The sequence below is a fragment of the Cololabis saira genome, chromosome 20 (genome assembly GCF_033807715.1).
Source record: "Cololabis saira isolate AMF1-May2022 chromosome 20, fColSai1.1, whole genome shotgun sequence".
NCBI lineage: Eukaryota > Metazoa > Chordata > Actinopteri > Beloniformes > Belonidae > Cololabis > Cololabis saira.
This window is the reverse complement of record NC_084606.1, coordinates 26,038,756-26,063,716: the sequence shown is the minus strand read 5'-3', so window position 1 is coordinate 26,063,716 and position 24,961 is coordinate 26,038,756. Positions and strand designations below refer to the sequence as shown.

The 24,961-nt window shown below is 41.9% G+C and overlaps 1 protein-coding gene across 1 annotated transcript; it reads left to right on the top strand.

Annotated features, from left to right (window-relative positions):
- The first annotated feature begins 1,759 nt into the window (after window positions 1–1,759).
- LOC133420493 (tenascin-like) lies at window positions 1,760–24,936 on the top strand. Its single transcript, XM_061710186.1, has 17 exons — window positions 1,760–1,864; window positions 1,972–2,014; window positions 3,422–3,586; window positions 3,767–3,994; window positions 4,135–4,237; window positions 5,058–5,296; window positions 9,914–10,168; window positions 10,930–11,187; window positions 12,165–12,419; window positions 12,999–13,256; window positions 19,073–19,330; window positions 20,309–20,563; window positions 21,225–21,482; window positions 22,462–22,716; window positions 23,459–23,716; window positions 24,570–24,827; window positions 24,926–24,936. The coding sequence occupies exons 2-17, from the start codon at window positions 1,981–1,983 to the stop codon at window positions 24,934–24,936; spliced, it is 3,348 nt and encodes a 1,115-aa protein (XP_061566170.1). The 5' UTR covers window positions 1,760–1,864; window positions 1,972–1,980.
- Window positions 24,937–24,961: the final 25 nt, after the last annotated feature.

Genomic DNA, 24,961 nt, shown 5'->3' with positions numbered 1-24,961 from the left:
CCCAAGAGAAACAAGAGAGTGGCGTGAATGAATCACTCTCCTCCAGCTCCTAAAAAGACCAGGGGCCTCATTTATAAAGCTTGCTTGCGCACAAAACAGGGCTTGAAAGATGCGGATGCCACATTCTACGCAAAGGTTTGGATTTAAAAAGAAAAAACTAACCGAAAAATCTGCGTATCCCTACGGCAACCCTGACCCTCCCGTAGGAATTTACTTAAGATATGGGGAACTGGCCACGCAGGCTATGAGGTGGTGAAATGAAGCCATATTCATGTCATACTCTTCATAATGTCATCACATATCACAACATATATCAGACTTATAATATATATTCGCACAGGGTGTCTTGATGATTTGCGATTACAGGCTGAGCCTACCGTTAGTTCTTAAACTGTAAAAAAAGGGGGGGGGGGGAGACAAAAGCATGAGTTTGAAAAGTGGGGGGGACATGTCTCCCCTGTTTCCAGTGGAAATTGCGCCCTTGCGCCTCATGGCGTTTTATTTTCACTCGCTTTATTTTATACTATTTATATACTATTTATACTTTTACTGTGACCACCAAATAATGTCGTTTTCCTGTCCTCCACCTCATCCTCAACACTTCGATCTCAGTCTCCGTGAAATGTAGTGGCACGGTGGCTGGATACGTCTCATTCATCCTGACGCACAAACAGACTGCAGGAAGCCACTGCGCATGCTCAGCAGGCTCATTCATATGCAAATACTACTTTGCATTGCCCTTTTAAGGTGTAAAGTGGGCGTGTAGAGGGCGGGATATGAGGCGAATTCACCTGCGCAACCTTCCAGCTGGACTGTGATTTATAAAGCGAACAAATCCGGATTTTTGGCTTTTGGGTGTACTTGCACTTTTAGTATGAATTCTACGCACTGCTTTATAAATGAGACCCCAGGTAACTTTCAACTAATTAGATGATTGCCAGTTCAGTCTCCAATTTGTACTTTGGATAAAGTGAATTAGGGATGCCCAGCGTATCTTTGAACCGAAGCTTCGATGCACGCTTCAAACTTGACAGGGTAGTTATGGTGAAGCAGTGGGCCGGAGCATGCTTCATGTGACGTCACTGATGACTGTTGAACCACTTCACTGTTTCATTCAGACCAAGTCACTAACTGCTTCGAGTTGACAGGTGAAGCTTTGAACATTTGGCACGATTCAGTGTTTTTAAGATGGCTCAAACCCCGGTTCATGCTTGATGAAGCTATTGTGTTTGAAACTTAACCTTCAAAACTCCACTCAGCTAAAAAGTTCCTCAAGATATTCTGTTTACAACACATGAAGGTGTGACGACCTTATCTTCTTCCAGACCAGTGTGAAACATCACCTTCTTCCAGCAGAGGAATAGTGACTTGTGGGGGGAACCTTTTGAGCTAATAATTGCAGACTTTTCTTTGTGCATTTTTTAAGGAGTTTTTGGGTTAAGTGAAAGTGAGTTAACAGCTTGAAGTGAATGTAAACTCATAAAAACTACTAAGGCAGCACTCAGGGAGCTAGTTCGGGCCCCTCCAGCAGTGTTTATACATCAACTCTCTCCGTGGTTCATCGCAGTTACTCAATCTTGTTTATGGATCTATGTAAGGAGCAAGAGGAAGACGATGACGATCTTAACCCACAGTTTCTATTCATTTTGTTAGATTTCTGATTAACTTACTGTATGATACATATCTGTGCCACTATTTCCTCTAAAACAGTAAAACAGGCTGGATCACATTTTTATTCTCTATCATCATACTGCATCTGTGCCCTAACAAAATTCAAACAACGAGAACAAGTGGACATCAGTTAACATTCAAGACTTCTGGGATGTGGTTTAGTTTCAAGGAAGAAGGGTTTGAAATTTGAATGGTAAGTGCAATCTGTACTGCTAATGCAATATTTTACGGATCTGATTTATTTTCAAAATTTCAACGTGAGCATTTTATACAGAATTAACGTTATGCATCTTTTCAAAGGTTTGAGTCATGTATCTCAGGCTGATTGTCTTTGTGATAACAGGTTAGTCCCTATTTTATTCTAAATTGGTTTTGTTTTTGTTTTACTCGCTGTTAAATTGTTTGTCATTAATGCTGCATAGAAACACACTTTTCTGTTCCGGGGTAATTTAAACGTTTGAATCAGTTCAACAGATTTTTTTAATTGATTTTTTTTTTTTTTAAATCAGATGCAGATGTTTTTGGTTTAATGATTATTTTTGAAATACACTTAATTTGAGGGTGTTGGTTTCAGTATGTATCAGAGGTCTGTATTAGTAACAGATGGAATTGCACAGGTAAATAGTTTACATGTGAAGAAAAGAAAATTAGAACGCAATTCCCCCAATTGTACACACTCCTGATTTATTTGTAGGTTAACATATTCTTTTGGTGTTGCAGTCAAGTCTATGTTATACAGCATGAGTTTAACCAAAGTGCTTTCCATCTGAAATCTGCAGTGAACGTATGAGTCGCAGAGAAATTACTGTCAGTCATGAGTAATAGAATTACACCATGAAGGTCTTTTATTAACAAATTATTACATTTTACATAAGTTTATGTTTGGTATGCACTGAAGCTGAGCCAGAACTGGATTTTCTCTTTATTTACTTTGCACCAGTTAGACGTCTTGTGACTGCATTCTGACCCTAATTGTGTTTGATAAAGATAAGATAAGATTGTCCTTTATTTCTCCCTCAATGGGGAAATTCACTTTGTGCAGCAGCAGTACACACAACACACACATGCAGGGAAAGGGTAAAAAATATATAATTACAAAATATAAACAGTATATCCATTGGAATGAAAAATAAAAAGTAGTGCAGTACGGGAAAGAAAGAAAAACAGTGCAACAAAAGCAGGTAGGATGTTTATGAATGTTGGACTGGGAGTTCAATAGAGATAAAATCATCGATACATAAACATAAAAATGGTGTTGATCTGGAGATTTTTTCTAAAGTGTCAGAAACACTTATTTACAAACACTACTGCATGTTTTATTGTTGAAACTGTTCATGAAGTGGGTTGAAAAAGTACTTTTTCAGTCTGTACTGACTATGAACCATGAACTCTGTTTACAGAACTATGAGCTTGCTGAACCGGTTATTTTAGGTATCACTTGGTACTTTGCAGAACATTTTTCCCTTTCACTGATTACATCTACTTTAAGCTTTCATTGTTATCCAGTCAACTGCACTATTGAAGCGGAGGAACAATTTTCTCACAGTAAACTGTACATAGATGACAAACATGATCAGATGTCTGTTTGAATTTTTTTTTTGTTAGTTACTACGCTCAAGTACCATCATAACCGCTTTGCCCACCTGATTCCTAGTAGCTATTCATATACACTGTAAAATTATTAGTGCAAAAACAGACAGGTTAAAAGATAAATAAACAAAGAAATATGACAGGCATGTTTCCTTTCCAGGAGCAGTGTTCAGGGCTGCCTTTGCCCAGACTCGTCAGTACTACTTTGTGAACACGGAGCTGAACTGGACAGATGCTCAGAGTCTCTGCAGACGTGATTACACGGACCTGGCCACCATAGAAAAGACAGCTGATCTCGCTATTGTAAACACGTCAAACTTTACTGGTGAGTCCTCAATGGTAGATTTGTACTTTTGAAATATACTGTACACTTTAAATTCCCAAAGTGACGACCAGGATTTGAATAAACTTGCCATGAACACAGAAAACCATATAAAAAAAACCACAGTTTTGGGTCAGACAGCTTTGGAAAACGCTCCTCCATTCTGACCATTTCTTTTAACAGGCAAGGCTTGGATAGGACTTTTTGATGATTGGGAAAACAGTTGGAGATGGTCCATAAATGACAGCAGCTTCTATGGTGAAGGGGAGATTGCTTTTAGAAACTGGTTTTCTAACGAGCCCAACAATGTCGAGGGAAAAGAATACTGCGGCGAACTTTTTGGTGGAAGTCACTTCGGCTCATGGAATGACGATGACTGCACGGTGAATAGACCTTTCGTATGCTACAATGGTGAGTTTTTTTCATGATATTTCTAGTAACAATTTATCCTAATGAATCCTAATGTATTAAAACAGCCTAATAATTTGGTCTTCATTTCTTCTGGCGTTATTTAATTCTGCCGTTCATTACTTTTAAACGTGTATTTGCAGGAACAGTAAATTACACCGCATCCTTTGTTATTCCTGCTGGCATTTCACTCAGCTGGACTGACTCCCAGAAATACTGCAGGGAGAACTATGTCGATTTAGCCAGGTACTGTGCACACTAATGAAGGCGCATAGACTTCAATGATTCAACAGGTTCTTTTTTTTAACGTATTCTATTCATTAAATCACATTTTAAATGGGGATGCAATCTTAGACTGATTTTAATATTTTGCAAAATGCGATATATCAGTTTGTATGCTCTTAATGTGTCAATTTATTGTATATAACTTATCACACTATATCACACGTGGGTTTTTTTAGGACCAGTGCAGGGATTTATTTATTTATTTTTCTATCACATCGTTTGTCAGTGTGGTGGTTGTTTTTCACTGCGATGAAATGCAAACAAGAAGGCTTTTTAAAATACTTGATTGAATTTTTTTTTTAAAGTTTATGGTTTAGTCAAAAGTAATTTTCTAAAAATCTGGTTACAACAAACACACACACACACACACACACACACACACACACACACACACACACACACACACACACACACACACACACACACACACACACACACACACACACACACACACACACACACACACACTTTTTAGTATTGTTTCCCCACCAAGCCATAACGTTCTGGGAAAACAACTCTTATTGGGCACAAACTGCTAAAACATAGTCCCCTATTTCTAATTCCAGAAACTGATAAAACATTACTGTGTGTCTGCATTTAACAAGGTATATCTGTATAAAATGAAAATAAGATGTGATGATGCAATAAGATTCTTTGTCATGGTTTCTAAAATCAACTGTAAAGCCTTGTGAAATATTTTTTAAGTTCCATTGATGGTTGAATGTTTTTAAACAAGCTATAAACTGTTTTTTGGATGTTAATATAGTTCTTGTCCCCTCAGTATACGAAATCAAAATGAAAATACCATCATTACAAACCTGGCAAATGGCGCTCGTGTGTGGATTGGTCTGTATGGCCAGAGACAGTGGTCTGATGGGAGCCACTCGCTGTTCCAACACTGGGCCACTGGTCAACCAAGCTCAAACGCAGAACAGTGTATCGCTGCAGGATTCAGTGACTCAGGACGATGGTCAGATGAAGACTGCAGTCTCACCTTCCCTGCCATCTGTTACACAACAGGTAACTTCTTTAAATATCTGCTGCCAAATATTGCAGTGATTCATGGTTGAAACAAGGCTAGTGATGAACATATAAACTATGTGCAAAACATAACATAAATGTATTCATCAACAAATATCAATTCTCCTATATTGCATCGTTTCCACAAGTATTCTTGTGCAAGTCAGCCAGCACTAAATTGATGCATAGAGGAACATATATGTACAGTGCCAACTGATTCCACTGATTATCAGCAAGCGAGGGCACTATAAAAGCAGAGGTTTTAGTATATTGCTTTCCTGGAGCACTCAGGTGGAAATTAACACAATCCTCATGAGGAAAGCAATTATGACAGATCTTGGAGGATTGATTGTTGTGGCCATCACTCTATGAGGGTTTATAGTTTCCAAACAATTTGCTAATCTTTTTTTTTTTTGTCTGCATATATATTAATGGTTCATACCAAGTTTGATAAAAACTTAAAGTATATATATATGCATTTTAATATATAATCAATTTAATATATAACATATAATGTTTTTTTTGTTTTTTGTTTTTTTTGATGACACAATTTGCTAATCTTACCAACAATAACCAGTCTTCCCAGAAGTGGATATCGCCAGCACCTTAAACTCATCAGATCAGATTATAAAGTTGGTGACAAGGCAGTTATAGAGACTGTAGGGGCAAAATCTAAAGATGGGTTTTCCTTTACCACATTCCGTCCATTCATTCTTATTTCTTTGCCCCATGGGAAGGCTTAAGCAGATGTCAGACTCCCAGCTGTCCTTTAAATAATTCAAAGAGCGTATTGATTTTCTGATGCTTAGAATTTATTGCAAAATAACAAACTTCAAAGAAAAGATGACATAGAGTCCTTGGGTTTTATCAGTAAATGTCACAAGTTCCCATTCCCCTGCTCATCCTGCAGCCGCGGTCAATGACAGTGTCGCTGCTCTCCGCCTTCTTGCGTCATACGTCACCACCACCAACTTAAAGACTAGCGCCAGCCTCCCCACCTGAGGAGGGAGGAAGGCGCACACTTAATATTTTACTAATAAACAACACAAATGGTAAATAAACTTAAATGCGGCTCCTACAGAGACGATATGCATGGTAGATGTGTTTGAACGACTGCCAATAGGAAACATTTTCTCTAAAAAACAACTGGACAAGAGCCAAGATGACAGCCAGTTCTGCCTGTACTACCACACCCCTTTTTCCCCCCACAACTTCCTCAAATTTAACAGCAATAAAAGTTTTCTACTTGCTGCCACTAAATCCACACAGTCCATCTCTGACAGTTTTTCATTATCCATTGATAACTTTGCTATCCCTCCCTCTGTTTAGGTAAAGAGCTTGGGTGTCATGCCTCACACCACACTCTGCTTCACAACATGTACTGTATAAACAACATTACCCTCCGCCTCTGTCCATCATCCACCCCCAACTGCCATGCTGGTTTAAGATTTGGTCACATCTCATCATGATCATTGTATCATCTCTTATTTTACCACAAAATCCCTCAATGAACTTTAAATGGTCTTGAACTCACGGGTCATATTATTTCAATTCATTTATTAAGGACTGCACAACAAGTCGCTTTCGGCACAGCATAGTGCCAGCACATAGTACTGTGTGGCAACAGACATCAGTTATACATTTAACATACATGAGCAGACATCGACATTAAAGCAGACATTTACATACAGACTATACATTTAACACAAATGGAGTATGGAGATGAGTGGAGTTCAGTAGCCTGATGGCAGTGGGAAAAAAGCTGTTTTTGAACCGGGTTGTTTTTGTTGAAATGGACCTAAAGCGCCTGCCAGAGGGCAACAGTTGAAAAAGGTGGTTAGCTGGGTGTGTTGAATCGGAGATTATTTTATGTGCTCTCGTTATTGTGCGTTTATGGTAAAGTGAATCAAGTGATGGGAGGGGGGTGTTTGTAATTAGAGATGCTTTTTTTATGATACGTTGGAGTTTGCTGCGTGAGTGGGTGTCCAGAGTGCCGTACCAGACTGAGATGGAAGCTTTGAGGATGCTTTCTAGGATGGCTGTGTAGAACAGGAGGAGGAGATTGCGTTTGACTTTGTATTTCTTGAGCTGCCTGAGGTGGAATAGTCTTTGGTTGGCCATTTTATTATAAGGCTTGTGTTATAGTCCTATTTGAGTGTGTTGCTGATATGAGTGCCCAGGAAACTGTAGGAGTCTGTGATTGTGATAGGTTGTCCAGAGATGAGGAGGGGTGTTTTGAGGGGTGGTTTGCATCTGAAATCTGTTATGAGTTCTTTGGTTTTAGAAGTGTTAAGTTGGAGGTTATTGTCCTGCCACCAAGTTACAGCTTGGGCCACCTGCTCTCTGTAATGAGTTTCGTTGTTGTTGGTGATGAGTCCAGTTATGGTTGTGTCATCTGCATACTTATAGATGGAGACTGTCCTGTGGTGAGATGTGAGGAGGTTGGTGTAGATGGAGAATAGCCAGGGGGAGAGGACAGAGCCCTGGGGGGCACCAGTACTGAGGGTCAGAGGGCCGGACAGGAGTCTGCCTATCCTAACCCTCTGACGCCTCTGCCACAGGAAACTCCTGATGAGGTGACATAGGGAGGGGTGAATGTTCATGTCCAGCATTTTATTGAGGAGTTTGACCGGGTCTATGGTGTTGAAGGCAGAACTAAAATCCATAAAAAGGGTGCGGGTGTAGGTGTTGGGTGTGTCCAGGTGCTGGAGTGAGCTGTGAAGGGCCAGGTTGACTGCATCTTCCACAGATCTGTTAGAGCGATATGCAAATTGGTGAGTGTCCAGTAGGGGGGAGGTGAGAGCTTTCAGGTGGGAGAGAATGATGCATTCAAATGTTTTCATAATTATAGATGTGAGGGTGATGGGGCGATAGTCATTGAGGCAGGAGATTTTGTTGGATTTTGGCACAGGGATGATGATCGAGTCCTTGGCACAGTTCGGAACCGTGCAGTGACGAAGCATGGAGTTGAACAGTTTGGTGAATGGTGGGGCAAGCTGTTCTGCACAATGGAATAGTGTGTCTGGGCTCACTCCATCGGGCCCAGCAGCTTTCCTTCTCTTTACTTTCCTGAAGGCCCTCCTGACCTCCTCCTCTGCAAAGGGGGGGCAGGGGGGCGGGGTGGGTGGAGAGTATGGAGATACAGGGGACTGTTCAAAACGAGTGTAAAATTTATTTAACTTGTCCGGAAGCTGGGGGTCTGTGATGGATATGGGGGGGGGGGGGGGGGGGGGGGGGTATTGTTCATGTTGGTCATGTTTTTTAATTTATTCCAAACTGTTTTGGTGTTGTTAGGTGTGAGCTGGTTTTCTAAGTGTTTTCCATATTGTGCTTTTGCTTTCCTGATGGCTGATCTAAGTTCTGAGTTTGCAGAGTTATAGAGTTCCTTGTTTCCACTGTGGTAAGCTGTGTTCTTTTTTTTGCATAGAAGTTGAATTTCTTTGTTAAACCATGGTTTATTATTGCTGTGTATTCTCACGGTTTTGGTGGTGATGTACGTCTCCTGGCAGTAATTGATCCATGATGTCATCGCGTCATACTGCTGATCGAGGCCATCTGCGCTCTCCACACCTGGACTGAAGACGTCCCAGTCAGTACAGTCGAAGCTGGCACGCAGGGTGTTGATGTTGGAGATGGACCAGGATTTAGCTGTTTTTTCGGTGGCTTTGATGGATTTAACTTTCTGGCGGTATCTGGGGATGAGGAGGAGGATGCCGTGGTCCGAGTTACCCATCGGTGTCCGCGGAAAAGACCGGTATGCATCGCTGGATGCCACATAGCAGTGGTCGAGCGTGTTGTTGCCCCTGCTGGGGCAGGTCACCTGTTGGATGTAGCTGGGGAGCTCGGTGGACAGGTCGGCGTGGTTGAAGTCGCCCAGCGCGATTACTGTGGCATCGTGGTGATGACTTTCCACGGAAGAGATGTAGTTGGCGAGCTCGGTGATGGCGGTGATGGCGGTGATGGCGGTGATGGCGGTGATGGCGGTGATGGCGGTGATGGCGGTGATGGCGGTGATGGCGGTGATGGCGTTGGCTAAGGGTGGAATGTAAACTCTGACCAGGATCACGAGGCAAATTCTCTTGGAAGGTAAGACGGCCGGCATTTCACGCTGATGTATTCCAGATGTGGGGAGCATGAGGTGTTGAGTGTGGAGCTGTTGCTGCACCATAGGTTGTTGATCATGAAGCAAAATTTCTAGAATGTTATCCCCACATCACATCAGTCCCATTCTCTAACAACCCCCCCGGTTCCCATGTTGGAGCATTTTAGAGCCCGTATTGACTTTAAAACCTGCCAGGTAGGACATGTAAATAATAATGTGCACCAGACCCTCCTTCCCACAGCCACCTCCTCTAGCTACTAATAAAATAAAAAGATGTCCAAGCTTGATAGGACTTATTCAGCCTGAGGTCCCCCATTTACCTCAGGATTCCACCACCAGGTTTGAAGATTGCTGACGTATCTATAACTCGACTATATCTAGCCAGCACCTCGTGACGTTCCCCAAAATCCCAGGTTCTTTCCACAGCAGAGAGGTGATATCGTATATATCTTGTAAATATTTGATACTAATTTGGTTATAATATGTTCTTTTTATCTGCTTCTTTTCTGTCTCAGTTCCTCCCAATGCAGATGTCTTCGTAGCATCATCACAAAATGACAGCATCACTTTGCAGTGGACTAAAGTTAACGACAACATCAGCTTTGTCCTCCAGTTTAATGGTACAGAGACAAACATCAGAGCACCAGATGGAGATGGACCAGTAACTCACATCATCTCATCTCTCTCTGCTGCAACTCAATACACGTTCACTCTCTTCTCTGTGTTTAAAAACGTCAGTAGCAGTGGCGTACAACTAACAGCTGCCACTGGTAAGATGTTTTGCTTCTTTGGCATTTACCCACTATCCAGTAGTAATAAAGATCAAATCAAATTAGAAAAAAAAAAAAAAGGTGTTTTGTGTGTGTGTGTGTGTGTGTGTGTGTGTGTGTGTGTGTGTGTGTGTGTGTGTGTGTGTGTGTGTGTGTGTGTGTGTGTGTGTGTGTGTGTGTGTGTGTGTGTGTGTGTGTGTGTGTGTGTGTGTGTGTGTGTGTGTGTGTGTGTGTGTGTGTAGTAGTGCAGCTGTCTCACAGCTAGAAGGTCCTGGGTTCAAATCTCGCCGGTGACGCTGTGTGTGCTGACTGATCATAGCTAGTTCAAAATAAACTTATGACATGGGGGAAAAGAGGAAACTTGAAAATCTGACTAATTGGTTTAAGCCTCTGCAGACTTTTCAAATGTCCCAATGAAAGAAAACTTAGCCAGACCGTAGGCCTGCACTTTAATTTCAAAATCATATTTAGTTGATGACATTAATTTTGTGAAGGGAGAAATTAAAATGGGACATTGCAGGTGTTGTTGGGGGTATACATCACATGTTTATTGAAGGAAGAAGTTAATGATTTTGTTGGTTGCAAGAGAAATGTATAAGCACAGTAATGATCCATGTTGTGAAGAGTCAACAACACGTGACAGCATGAAAGTTAGGGGTCAATACATTGATTTTCTAAAGATAAAATTTGCAAAACAGATGGACATGAATAAACTAAACAGATGGTTAAACTTACTTTGTTGGTTTCTATTTCTGTCTCAGCTCCTCAAAACCCAGAAGGCTTCAGACCATTAACACAACTTGACTCCAGCATCACTCTGCAGTGGGATAAAGTGAACGGCAACATCAGCTTTGTCCTCCAATTTAATGGTACAGAGGCAAACATCAGAGCACCAGATGGAGACGGACCAGTAACTCACACCATCTCATCTCTCTCTGCTGCAACTCAATACACGTTCACTCTCTTCTCTGTGTTTGAGAATGTCCGAAGTACTGGAGTCAGCATCAGTGCAGCTACTGGTAAGATAATATCTCTTCATCAGAGTAACATCTCATTACCGTATTTACCACATTTTAAGGCACACTTAAAATCCTTAAATTTACTAAAAATCAGCAGTGCGCTCAATCTAGGGGCCACATGTATGAATGTAGTTTTGCTTACAGACCGCAAACCAGTTTTATGTGGTACACTGCGTTTAAAAAACTGTCAAAATGTTTTAGTACGACTTTGGTAGCGATGAAGCTGCTTCCCTTGATTGATTGTCGGAACATTCAGCTGACAGATTAAAGTCAGTCCTTAGTTGGATACGGGGTTACAGCGTTAGATAACTAATTATGTAGTTCTGGCAAGCAACAATCATCCAATATCTAGTCCATGTTACCTTACTATGTTAGGTTTTTAGCATAAACCCAATTTTCTAATTGTAGCAGGAACAGATGTGTAGTAGGAACGTATGTGTGTACCGGGTTAGAAGGGGAACCTATAAAGGAACGGACCAGAAGTATGTATGGGATTATAAATAAAAGTTAAGCACAGAGCTACATAGTCTCCCGTCTGGATCAATACAGACTGCCTGAGTATGACATGTTACATGGTGTCAGAAGAGTGCTGAATCCCGTCTCGGAGGGTCGCTCGGAAGTCATTTTAGAGCCCATATTGACTTTAAAACCTGCCAGGTAGGAGATGTAAATAATAATGTGCACCAGACCCTCCTTCCCACAGCCACCTCCTCTAGCTACTAATAAAATAAAAAGATGTCCAAGTTTGATAGGACTTATTCAGCCTGAGGTCCCCTATTTACCTCAGGATTCCACCACCAGGTTTGAAGATTGCTGACGTATCTATAACTCGACTATATCTAGACAGCACCTTGTGACGTTCCCCATAATCCCAGGTTCTTTCCACAGCAGAGAGGTGATATCGTATATATCTTGTAAATATTTGATACTAATTTGGTTATAATATGTTCTTTTTATCCGCTTCTTTTCTGTCTCAGTTCCTCCCAATGCAGATGTCTTCGTAGCATCATCACAAAATGACAGCATCACTTTGCAGTGGACTAAAGTTAACGACAACATCAGCTTTGTCCTCCAGTTTAATGGTACAGAGACAAACATCAGAGCACCAGATGGAGATGGACCCGTAACTCACACCATCTCATCTCTCTCTGCTGCAACTCAATACACGTTCACTCTCTTCTCTGTGTTTAAAAACGTCAGTAGCAGTGGCGTACAACTAACAGCTGCCACTGGTAAGATGTTTTGCTTCTTTGGCATTTACCCACTATCCAGTAGTAATAAAGATCAAATCAAATTAGAAAAAAAAAAAGGTGTTTTGTGCGTGCGTGTGTGTGTGTGTGTGTGTGTGTGTGTAGTAGTGTAGCTGTCTCACAGCTAGAAGGTCCTGGGTTCAAATCTCGCCGGGGACGCTGTGTGTGCTGACTGATCATAGCTAGTTCAAAATAAACTTTTCAAATGTCCCAATGAAAGAAAACTTAGCCAGACCGTAGGCCTGCACTTTAATTTCAAAATCATATTTAGTTGATGACATTAATTTTGTGAAGGGACAAATTAAAATGGGACATTGCAGGTGTTGTTGGGGGTATACATCACATGTTTATTGAAGGAAGAAGTTAATGATTTTGTTGGTTGCAAGAGAAATGTATAAGCACAGTAATGATCCATGTTGTGAAGAGTCAACAACACGTGACAGCATGAAAGTTGGGGGTCAATACATTGATTTTCTAAAGATAAAATTTGCAAAACAGATGGACATGAATAAACTAAACAGATGGTTAAACTTACTTTGTTGGTTTCTATTTCTGTCTCAGCTCCTCAAAACCCAGAAGGCTTCAGACCATTAACACAACTTGACTCCAGCATCACTCTGCAGTGGGATAAAGTGAACGGCAACATCAGCTTTGTCCTCCAGTTTAATGGTACAGAGGCAAACATCAGAGCACCAGATGGAGACGGACCAGTAACTCACACCATCTCATCTCTCTCTGCTGCAACTCAATACACGTTCACTCTCTTCTCTGTGTTTGAGAATGTCCGAAGTACTGGAGTCAGCATCAGTGCAGCTACTGGTAAGATAATATCTCTTCATCAGAGTAACATCTCATTACCGTATTTACCACATTTTAAGGCACACTTAAAATCCTTAAATTTACTAAAAAATCAGCAGTGCGCTTAATCTAGGGGCCACATGTATGAATGTAGTTGTGCTTACAGACCGCAAACCAGTTTTATGTGGTACACTGCGTTTAAAAAACTGTCAAAATGTTTTAGTACGACTTTGGTAGCGATGAAGCTGCTTCCCTTGATTGATTGTCGGAACATTCAGCTGACAGATTAAAGTCAGTCCTTAGTTGGATACGGGGTTACAGCGTTAGATAACTAATTATGTAGTTCTGGTAAGCAACAATCATCCAATATCTAGTCCATATTACCTTACTATGTTAGGTTTTTAGCATAAAGCCAATTTTCTAATTGTAGCAGGAACAGATGTGTAGTAGGAACGTATGTGTGTACCGGGTTAGAGGGGGAACCTATAAAGGAACGGACAAGAAGTATGTATGGGATTGTAAATAAAAGTTAAGCACAGAGCTACATACGTCTCCCGTCTGGATCAATACAGACTGCCTGAGTATTGCATGTTACACTAAACTAAACAAGCCACAGCTGAGCGGCTGAGCGGACTATTTAATCTCTCGTCTGCAACCGTTGTAACCTGGTAAATTACAACGTTTTTTAACAAGCCATAATTCAGTTTCCTTGGTAACACCTGAGGGTTTGACTAATACCTGGAACAATCACAACCGTCCCATGAGGTCCTTATGTAATTCAATTTTCAATTCATTTAATTTTATTTATATAGCGTCTAATACAACAGAGTTGTCTCTAGACGCTTTCCAGAGACCCATACCCAGAACATGACCCCCGAGCAGTTATTACATAAACAATGGCAGGTAAAAACTCCCCTAGTGGGAGAAAAACCTTAAGCCAAACAGTGGGAAGGAAAAACTCCCCTTTAGGAGAGAAGAAACCTTGAGCAGGACCAGGCTCATAAGGGGGGACCCTCCTGCCGAGGGCCAGACTGGTGGGTCAGGGACGGCAACAGCACAGCAGGCAGGTGGAAGCAGCAACGGGATGACCAGGGGTGGGGACCGCAGGCCAGCACGCAGCTCCCGAAGCTCCGGCCCAATCAGCAAGTCCCAGGTTGGGGTGCAGGGTCAGGGAAAGACTTGTGCTCCGTAATGCAAGCTACAAGCCACCCACGACCACCTGCAGAGAGAGAAAAGGGAGGAGAAGGGGGGCCAGCAACGGGATGACCAGGGGTGGGGACCGCAGGCCAGCACGCAGCTCCCGAAGCTCCGGCCCAATCAGCAAGTCCCAGGTTGGGGTGCAGGGTCAGGGAAAGACTTGTGCTCCGTAATGCAAGCTACAAGCCACCCACGACCACCTGCAGAGAGAGAAAAGGGAGGAGAGGGGGGGCCAGCAACGGGATGACCAGGGGTGGGGACCGCAGGCCAGCACGCAGCTCCCGAAGCTCCGGCCCAATCAGCAAGTCCCAGGTTGGGGTGCAGGGTCAGGGAAAGACTTGTGCTCCGTAATGCAAGCTACAAGCCACCCACGACCACCTGCAGGTTCCGGTGTCCGGCAAAGGATGCTGCAACATGGACAAAAGAGAGAAAAGGGAGGAGAAGGGGGGGCCAGCACAAGAAACTACAGGAGCGACTCTGACACACTAAAGTTTACACTACCTAGAGATTTACCAACACCAGCTAGAGGTTTACTAAACACTAACTATAGGCTTTACTAAACAGAAATGTTTTAAGTTTAGTTTTAAAGGTGGAGGTGGTGTCAGCCTCCTTAACCCAGATTGGAAGTTGGTTCCATAGTAGTGGTGCCTGATAGCAGAACGCCCGCCCTCCAAATCTACATTTAGATACTCTAGGAACTACGAGTAAACCTGCACTCTGAGAACGGAGAGCTCTGACAGGAACATAAGGCACTATCAGGTCTTGCAAATAATGCGGAGCTAAGCCGTTTTGGGCTTTATACGCAAGTAATAAAATTTTAAATTGGATTCTGAATTTTACGGGTAACCAATGGAGCGACGCTAACACTGGAGAGACGTGGTCTCTCCTGCTAATTCCTGTCAGTACTCGTGCTGCTGCATTTTGGATCAGCTGGAGCCTATTCAGCAAATTACTTGGACATCCTGCTAACAACACATTACAGTAATCTAGTCTAGAAGATACAAACGCATGAACTAGTTTTTCTGCATCACTCTGCGAGAGGATTTTCCTAATCTTTGCAATATTACGGAGATGGAAAAAGGCTATTTTACAAACCTGATTGACATATGGTTTAAACGACAAATCCTGATCGAAAATAACACCAAGGTTTCTCACAGTTGCACTGGAAGCCATCGCAACACCATCTAATCCCTTCCTAAGATGCTCTGGACCAAGAATGATAACCTCTGTTTTATCTGAATTTAGAAGCAGGAAATTTCTGGACATCCAGTCCTTGATGTCCCTAAGACATGCCTGAAGTTTAACTAACGGTTCTATTTCATCCGGCTTCATAGACAAGTAGAGCTGCGTATCATCAGCATAACAATGAAAGTGTATGCCTTGATTCTGGATTATACTTCCCAACGGCTGCATGTATAAACTGAACAAGATTGGCCCTAGCACTGAACCCTGCGGAACACCATAACAGACCCTTGACTGTTCTGAAGAAACCTCATGTACATGAACAAACTGGAACCTGTCAGATAGGTATGATTTAAACCAACATAGAGCTGTCCCTTTAATCCCAACAACATGCTCTAACCTGTGCAGTAAAATGCCATGATCTATAGTGTCAAAAGCAGCACTGAGGTCCAGTAGAACCAGTATGGACACTAATCCCTTATCTGAGGCCATAAGGAGGTCATTCGTGACTCGAACCAGTGCTGTCTCTGTGCTATGATGCATTCTGAACCCTGACTGAAAGACTTCAAACAGATCATTTCTATACAAATAGTCACATAACTGGCTTGAAACTGCCTTTTCCAGAATTTTAGACACAAATGGAAGGTTGGAAATTGGTCTATAATTAGCTAAGGTGTCTGGGTCAAGAGAAGGTTTTTTAAGTAAAGGTTTAATTACTGCGACTTTGAAAACCTGTGGTACATATCCTAAACTTAGGGATAGGTTAATTTGGTCCAGTATTGTCGTACCAATAAGAGAAAAAATATGTTTGAATAGTCGAGTCGGGATGGGGTCTAACATACATGTGGTTGACTTAGCTCTATTGACGAGTGAGGTCAGCTCAGGGAGGTCTATAGGATCAAAACAGTCTAGAGATAAGTCAGAGCGTAGGGAAGTCGCTAAAGCTGAAGAAACACCTACAACCGGCTGGTTGATTTCTTCTCTAATTCTCGCGATTTTACTGTTGAAGAAGCTCATAAAGTCCTCATTACTGAGAGCTGCAGGAATGCACGGCTCAACAGAGTTGCGACTCTTTGTCAGCCTGGCTACAGTGCTGAACAGAAAACGTGGGTTACTTTTGTTATCCTCTATCAACGTTGAATAATAAGCTGTTCTGGTTTTGCGAATGGCTTTTTTATATACTATTAGAATATCTTTCCATTCACGATAAGAGTCTACAGACCTACAAGAGTACCACTTCCTTTCCATTTTACGCACGTTTTGTTTCAACATGCGGATATCTGAATTATACCAGGGAGTTAAGCTCCTGTGGCTAGAAACCCTCCTTTTCAAAGGAGCAACTTCATCTAAAGCTGAATGCAACAAATCAGCAGTGTTACTAGCAAGGAAATCAACATCTGCAGAGGTAGAACCCAGGTCACTGGCCTCGACTACATCACTATTTCGCACAGTCGTAAGATAAGCAATGGCCTCCCTAAATTTAAAAATAACTTCATCAGACAAACATCTGCTAAAATAATACCTCCTATTTTGCACTTCAACATCAACAAAATTAAATTCAAACGTTATTAAGTAATGGTCGGATAAAAGGGAGTTTACAGGTGACACCAACAGACCATCAGTTTCAACACCGTAGGTGAGAACGAGATCGAGAGTATGATTAAAACAGTGCGTCGGTTTATCCACTTTTTGTGAGATACCCATTGATTCTAGAAGAGAGTCGAAGGCTAATTTAAGATTATCGCTTTCAACATCCATATGAATGTTAAAATCACCCACTATGATGAATTTATCTGTGCTGATCAATAATCCAGAAAGGAAATCTGAAAATTCAGACAAAAACTCTAGATAAGCACCAGCAGGGGGCCGATACACTACCACTAACACAACTGGCTTCTCTGATTTCCAGCTCGGAAATTTCAGACCAAGCATGAGGCTTTCAAATGTATTATAGTTGCACTTAGGTTCAATTTTTGTTTGGAGACCGGAGTTATAAATTGCTGCGACTCCTCCGCCTCGGCCCGTGCTTCTAGGAATGTGATGATTAAAGTAGCCGGGCGGAGTTGATTCATTCAAACTAACATACTCTTCCTCCTGTAACCATGTTTCTGTTAAGCAGAAAATATCACTCCTGCTCTCTGTAATTATATCATTTACTAACAGAGACTTAGAGCTTAATGATCGTATATTTAGTAGTCCGCATCTAATTTTTCGGTCTGTAATTGGTACCAAATGTACATTGGTTTTAATTTTTACAAGGTTATCTTGGTTAACGCCTCTATAACGCTGCACCTGGTGAACTTTTGGAGGGCGGGGAACTGCAACCACTTCTATTTTGTTAGGCACCTGGCCAGAGTCGCCAATATCATGTAATCCTACAGTTTTAGAGTCGCTAATTACATAATGCAATCCTACAGTTTTGTTGGCAGGCGTTGGTCCTCGAGAAGCAGCAGAGAAGTGTGTTAAACTACAGCTCTGCATCCTGGCCTGGACCCTGCATTGTCAGGGGGAGTGTCTAATAACATTGGCCAGATTTCTAGACATAAGAGCTGCACCATCCCGGGTGGGATGAATGCCGTCCCTTCTAATCAGACCGGGCTTTCCCCAGAATGTCTCCCAGTTGTCAATAAAGTCCACGTCGTTTTCTGGACACCACTGAGACAACCAGCGGCGGAGCGAGAGCATGCGACTAAACATGTCATCGCTGGTCAGATTGGGGAGGGGACCAGAAAAACCTACGGAGTCCGACATGGTTTTGGCGTAGTTACACACCGAGACAATATTCATTTTAGTTACTTCCGACTGGCGAAGACGGGAGTCGTTAGCTCCGACATTGATGATAACTTTACCATATTTACGATTACCCTTTGCCAGTAGCTTCAAATTTGCTTCTATGTCGCCCGCTCTGGCCCCCGGGATGCACCTAACTAAGGTCTCTGGAGTCGGCCTCACATGTCTCACAATAGAGTCTCCAATCACCAGGGTCGGTTTCTCAACAGATGTGTCGCTGAGTGGGGAAAAACGGTTAGACACATGAAGCGGGTGGTGGTGTTCTGTGAGCCCTTTAAGACTACACTTCCTCCGAACCGTCAATGGACACAGTGTTGACTTCTCCAGTAACTAGGACGGACCTGAGATACGACTTAGCAACGGGAGATATTCTAGTCCGCTCAGCTCCGCTCGGCTATTTTCTTTTCTCTCCTCTTCTGCATCCCAGTCATCAAAATTGTTATACATCACATGTTTATTGAAGGAAGAAGTTAATGATTTTGTTGGTTGCAAGAGAAATGTATAAGCACAGTAATGATCCATGTTGTGAAGAGTCAACGACACGTGACAGCATGAAAGTTGGGGGTCAATACATTGATTTTCTAAAGATAAAATTTGCAAAACAGATGGACATGAATAAACTAAACAGATGGTTAAACTTACTTTGTTGGTTTCTATTTCTGTCTCAGCTCCTCAAAACCCAGAAGGCTTCAGACCATTAACACAACTTGACTCCAGCATCACTCTGCAGTGGGATAAAGTGAACGGCAACATCAGCTTTGTCCTCCAATTTAATGGTACAGAGGCAAACATCAGAGCACCAGATGGAGACGGACCAGTAACTCACACCATCTCATCTCTCTCTGCTGCAACTCAATACACGTTCACTCTCTTCTCTGTGTTTGAGAATGTCCGAAGTACTGGAGTCAGCATCACTGCAGCTACTGGTAAGATAATATCTCTTCATCAGAGTAACATCTCATTACCGTATTTACCACATTTTAAGGCACACTTAAAATCCTTAAATTTACTTAAAAATCAGCAGTGCGCTCAATCTAGGGGCCACATGTATGAATCTAGTTGTGCTTACAGACCGCAAACCAGTTTTATGTGGTACACTGCGTTTAAAAAACTGTCAAAATGTTTTAGTACGACTTTGGTAGCGATGAAGCTGCTTCCCTTGATTGATTGTCGGAACATTCAGCTGACAGATTAAAGTCAGTCCTTAGTTGGATACGGGGTTACAGTGTTAGATAACTAATTATGTAGTTCTGGCAAGCAACAATCATCCAATATCTAGTCCATGTTACCTTACTATGTTAGGTTTTTAGCATAAACCCAATTTTCTAATTGTAGCAGGAACAGATGTGTAGTAGGAACGTATGTGTGTACCGGGTTAGAGGGGGAACCTATAAAGGAACGGACCAGAAGTATGTATGGGATTGTAAATAAAAGTTAAGCACAGAGCTACATAGTCTCCCGTCTGGATCAATACAGACTGCCTGAGTATGGCATGTTACATGGTGTCAGAAGAGTGCTGAATCCCGTCTCGGAGGGTCGCTCGGAAGTCATTTTAGAGCCCATATTGACTTTAAAACCTGCCAGGTAGGAGATGTAAATAATAATGTGCACCAGACCCTCCTTCCCACAGCCACCTCCTCTAGCTACTAATAAAATAAAAAGATGTCCAAGCTTGATAGGACTTATTCAGCCTGAGGTCCCCCATTTACCTCAGGATTCCACCACCAGGTTTGAAGATTGCTGACGTATCTATAACTCGACTATATCTAGACAGCACCTTGTGACGTTCCCCATAATCCCAGGTTCTTTCCAAAGCAGAGAGGTGATATCGTATATATCTTGTAAATATTTGATACTAATTTGGTTATAATATGTTCTTTTTATCTGCTTCTTTTCTGTCTCAGTTCCTCCCAATGCAGATGTCTTCGTAGCATCATCACAAAATGACAGCATCACTTTGCAGTGGACTAAAGTTAACGACAACATCAGCTTTGTCCTCCAGTTTAATGGTACAGAGACAAACATCAGAGCACCAGATGGAGATGGACCCGTAACTCACACCATCTCATCTCTCTCTGCTGCAACTCAATACACGTTCACTCTCTTCTCTGTGTTTAAAAACGTCAGTAGCAGTGGCGTACAACTAACAGCTGCCACTGGTAAGATGTTTTGCTTCTTTGGCATTTACCCACTATCCAGTAGTAATAAAGATCAAATCAAATTAGAAAAAAAAAAGGTGTTTCGTGCGTGCGTGCGTGCGTGCGTGCGTGCGTGCGTGCGTGCGTGTGTGTGTGTGTGTAGTAGTGCAGCTGTCTCACAGCTAGAAGGTCCTGGGTTCAAATCTCGCCGGGGACGCTGTGTGTGCTGACTGATCATAGCTAGTTCAAAATAAACTTATGACATGGGGGAAAAGAGGAAACTTGAAAATCTGACTAATTGGTTTAAGCCTCTGCAGACTTTTCAAATGTCCCAATGAAAGAAAACTTAGCCAGACCGTAGGCCTGCACTTTAATTTCAAAATCATATTTAGTTGATGACATTAATTTTGTGAAGGGAGAAATTAAAATGGGACATTGCAGGTGTTGTTGGGGGTATACATCACATGTTTATTGAAGGAAGAAGTTAATGATTTTGTTGGTTGCAAGAGAAATGTATAAGCACAGTAATGATCCATGTTGTGAAGAGTCAACAACACGTGACAGCATGAAAGTTGGGGGTCAATACATTGATTTTCTAAAGATCAAATTTGCAAAACAGATGGACATGAATAAACTAAACAGATGGTTAAACTTACTTTGTTGGTTTCTATTTCTGTCTCAGCTCCTCAAAACCCAGAAGGCTTCAGACCATTAACACAACTTGACTCCAGCATCACTCTGCAGTGGGATAAAGTGAACGGCAACATCAGCTTTGTCCTCCAATTTAATGGTACAGAGGCAAACATCAGAGCACCAGATGGAGACGGACCAGTAACTCACACAGTCTCATCTCTCTCTGCTGCAACTCAATACACGTTCACTCTCTTCTCTGTGTTTGAGAATGTCCGAAGTACTGGAGTCAGCATCACTGCAGCTACTGGTAAGATAATATCTCTTCATCAGAGTAACATCTCATTACCGTATTTACCACATTTTAAGGCACACTTAAAATCCTTAAATTTACTTAAAAATCAGCAGTGCGCTCAATCTAGGGGCCACATGTATGAATCTAGTTGTGCTTACAGACCGCAAACCAGTTTTATGTGGTACACTGCGTTTAAAAAACTGTCAAAATGTTTTAGTACGACTTTGGTAGCGATGAAGCTGCTTCCCTTGATTGATTGTCGGAACATTCAGCTGACAGATTAAAGTCAGTCCTTAGTTGGATACGGGGTTACAGCGTTAGATAACTAATTATGTAGTTCTGGCAAGCAACAATCATCCAATATCTAGTCCATGTTACCTTACTATGTTAGGTTTTTAGCATAAACCCAATTTTCTAATTGTAGCAGGAACAGATGTGTAGTAGGAACGTATGTGTGTACCGGGTTAGAGGGGGAACCTATAAAGGAACGGACCAGAAGTATGTATGGGATTGTAAATAAAAGTTAAGCACAGAGCTACATACGTCTCCCGTCTGGATCAATACAGACTGCCTGAGTATGGCATGTTACATGGTGTCAGAAGAGTGCTGAATCCCATCTCGGAGGGTCGCTCGGAAGTCATTTTAGAGCCCATATTGACTTTAAAACCTGCCAGGTAGGAGATGTAAATAATAATGTGCACCAGACCCTCCTTCCCACAGCCACCTCCTCTAGCTACTAATAAAATAAAAAGATGTCCAAGCTTGATAGGACTTATTCAGCCTGAGGTCCCCCATTTACCTCAGGATTCCACCACCAGGTTTGAAGATTGCTGACGTATCTATAACTCGACTATATCTAGCCAGCACCTCGTGACGTTCCCCATAATCCCAGGTTCTTTCCACAGCAGAGAGGTGATATCGTATATATCTTGTAAATATTTGATACTAATTTGGTTATAATATGTTCTTTTTAACTGCTTCTTTTCTGTCTCAGTTCCTCCCAATGCAGATGTCTTCGTAGCATCATCACAAAATGACAGCATCACTTTGCAGTGGACTAAAGTTAACGACAACATCAGCTTTGTCCTCCAGTTTAATGGTACAGAGACAAACATCAGAGCACCAGATGGAGACGGACCAGTAACTCACACCATCTCATCTCTCTCTGCTGCAACTCAATACACGTTCACTCTCTTCTCTGTGTTTAAAAACGTCAGTAGCAGTGGCGTACAACTAACAGCTGCCACTGGTAAGATGTTTTGCTTCTTTGGCATTTACCCACTATCCAGTAGTAATAAAGATCAAATCAAATTAGAAAAAAAAAGGTGTTTTGTGTGTGTGTGTGTGTGTGTGTGTGTGTGTGTGTGTGTGTGTGTGTGTGTGTGTGTGTGTGTGTGTGTGTGTGTGTGTGTGTGTGTGTGTGTGTGTGTGTGTGTGTGTGTGTGTGTGTGTGTGTGTGTGTGTGTGTGTAGTAGTGCAGCTGTCTCACAGCTAGAAGGTCCTGGGTTCAAATCTCGCCGGGGACGCTGTGTGTGCTGACTGATCATAGCTAGTTCAAAATAAACTTATGACATGGGGGAAAAGAGGAAACTTGAAAATCTGACTAATTGGTTTAAGCCTCTTCAGACTTTTCAAATGTCCCAATGAAAGAAAACTTAGCCAGACCGTAGGCCTGCACTTTAATTTCAAAATCATATTTAGTTGATGACATTAATTTTGTGAAGGAAGAAATTAAAATGGGACATTGCAGGTGTTGTTGGGGGTATACATCACATGTTTATTGAAGGAAGAAGTAAATGATTTTGTTGGTTGCAAGAGAAATGTATAAGCACAGTAATGATCCATGTTGTGAAGAGTCAACGACACGTGACAGCATGAAAGTTGGGGGTCAATACATTGATTTTCTAAAGATCAAATTTGCAAAACAGATGGACATGAATAAACTAAACAGATTGTTAAACTTACTTTGTTGGTTTCTATTTCTGTCTCAGCTCCTCAAAACCCAGAAGGCTTCAGACCATTAACACAACTTGACTCCAGCATCACTCTGCAGTGGGATAAAGTGAACGGCAACATCAGCTTTGTCCTCCAATTTAATGGTACAGAGACAAACATCAGAGCACCAGATGGAGACGGACCAGTAACTCACACAGTCTCATCTCTCTCTGCTGCAACTCAATACACGTTCACTCTCTTCTCTGTGTTTGAGAATGTCCGAAGTACTGGAGTCAGCATCACTGCAGCTACTGGTAAGATATTTATTTCTAACACCTGTTAAAGGAGCCGTCTGTAAGAAATGGCCAAAACTGGTACTGCAGTCACTTTCAAAATATTGTTGAGCGGCGTGTACCCTCCCCCTCCTCCCCCCGACCAGAGGTTGCCAGGTAGGCTGCAGAATGCAGCAGGAACGTAGGCTGCCATGGCTGCGATAATTAGAGCCGAGTTGGCAACCCGGATGCAGAAACAATACTGACTTGGTGATTGGGAGATAGGTGGAGGGTGGAGCTTCAGGCCAAAACAAAAAATGACAACATAAACATCAGTTGAGGGCTGCAACTCCTCTTTTTAAACTGGAATATCCTGGCTTGAGTGCTGTTGTCAGTGACATAAGTATTTGAAATGAACATGATTTTTAAATGTCTGTTGACATATCGGGGTCATTTTATGATTCCTTTTATTATTGCTCTTACATACAGCTCCTTTAACACTTGTTCTCATTTGCAGTTTGATTCCTTATGAGGAATTGTGCCCCCTGCTGGTATATTTTGGGACAGTACCATTCAGTGCTAGACAACCTTGTAAATTATTGAATTCTACTTTATCAACAACATTTTCAATTATTAGTTATTGATAATTGATTAAATAATGTCATCGCTTCCCTGCGATAGACTGGCAACCTGTCCAGGTTGTACCCCTGCTTCTCGCCTCTAATGAGCTGGGATAGGCTCCAGCAGACCCCCGTGGCCCTGCAAAGGGTCAGAAAATGGATGGATGGATTGATTTCATCCATAATCCATCGTTTTTTGTTGTTTTTTTTTGTTATTCATTGACTCAAATGTTGTTTTTTTTTTTTATTTGTTTGTTTGTTTCCTTCTGTCAAAGCTCTTCTAAATGCAAAAGGCTTCAGATCATCTGACCACAATGAGACCAGCATCACTCTGCAGTGGGATAGAGTAAACAACATCATCAGCTTTGTCCTCCAGTTTAATGGTACAGAGACAAACATCAGTGCACAACATGGAGATGGACCAGTAACTCACACAGTCTCATCTCTCACTGCACGAACTCAGTACACGTTCACTCTCTTCTCTGTGTTTGATAACCTCAGAAGTACTGGAGTCAGCATCACTGCAGCTACTGGTAAGATATTTAACACCTGTTCTCATTTTTCGGTTTGATTGACTACTAGACAGTTGTTTCTGTCATCTACTGAAAAGCTGCCCCCTCCCCTCATATAGTAAAAATGTAATGCATATTCTCTTCTCATGTAATAC

What these genes read in the sequence shown, in the direction of transcription:
- LOC133420493 (XM_061710186.1), top strand. Translation starts at nt 1,981, where the DNA reads ATGTATCTCAGGCTGATTGTCTTTGTGATAACAG. An exon ending in AACTATGTCGATTTAGCCAG is followed by an intron (nt 4,238 to 5,057) that starts GTACTGTGCACA and finishes TTGTCCCCTCAG; the next exon opens with TATACGAAATCAAAATGAAA. An exon ending in CAGCATCAGTGCAGCTACTG is followed by an intron (nt 13,257 to 19,072) that starts GTAAGATAATAT and finishes TTTCTGTCTCAG; the next exon opens with CTCCTCAAAACCCAGAAGGC.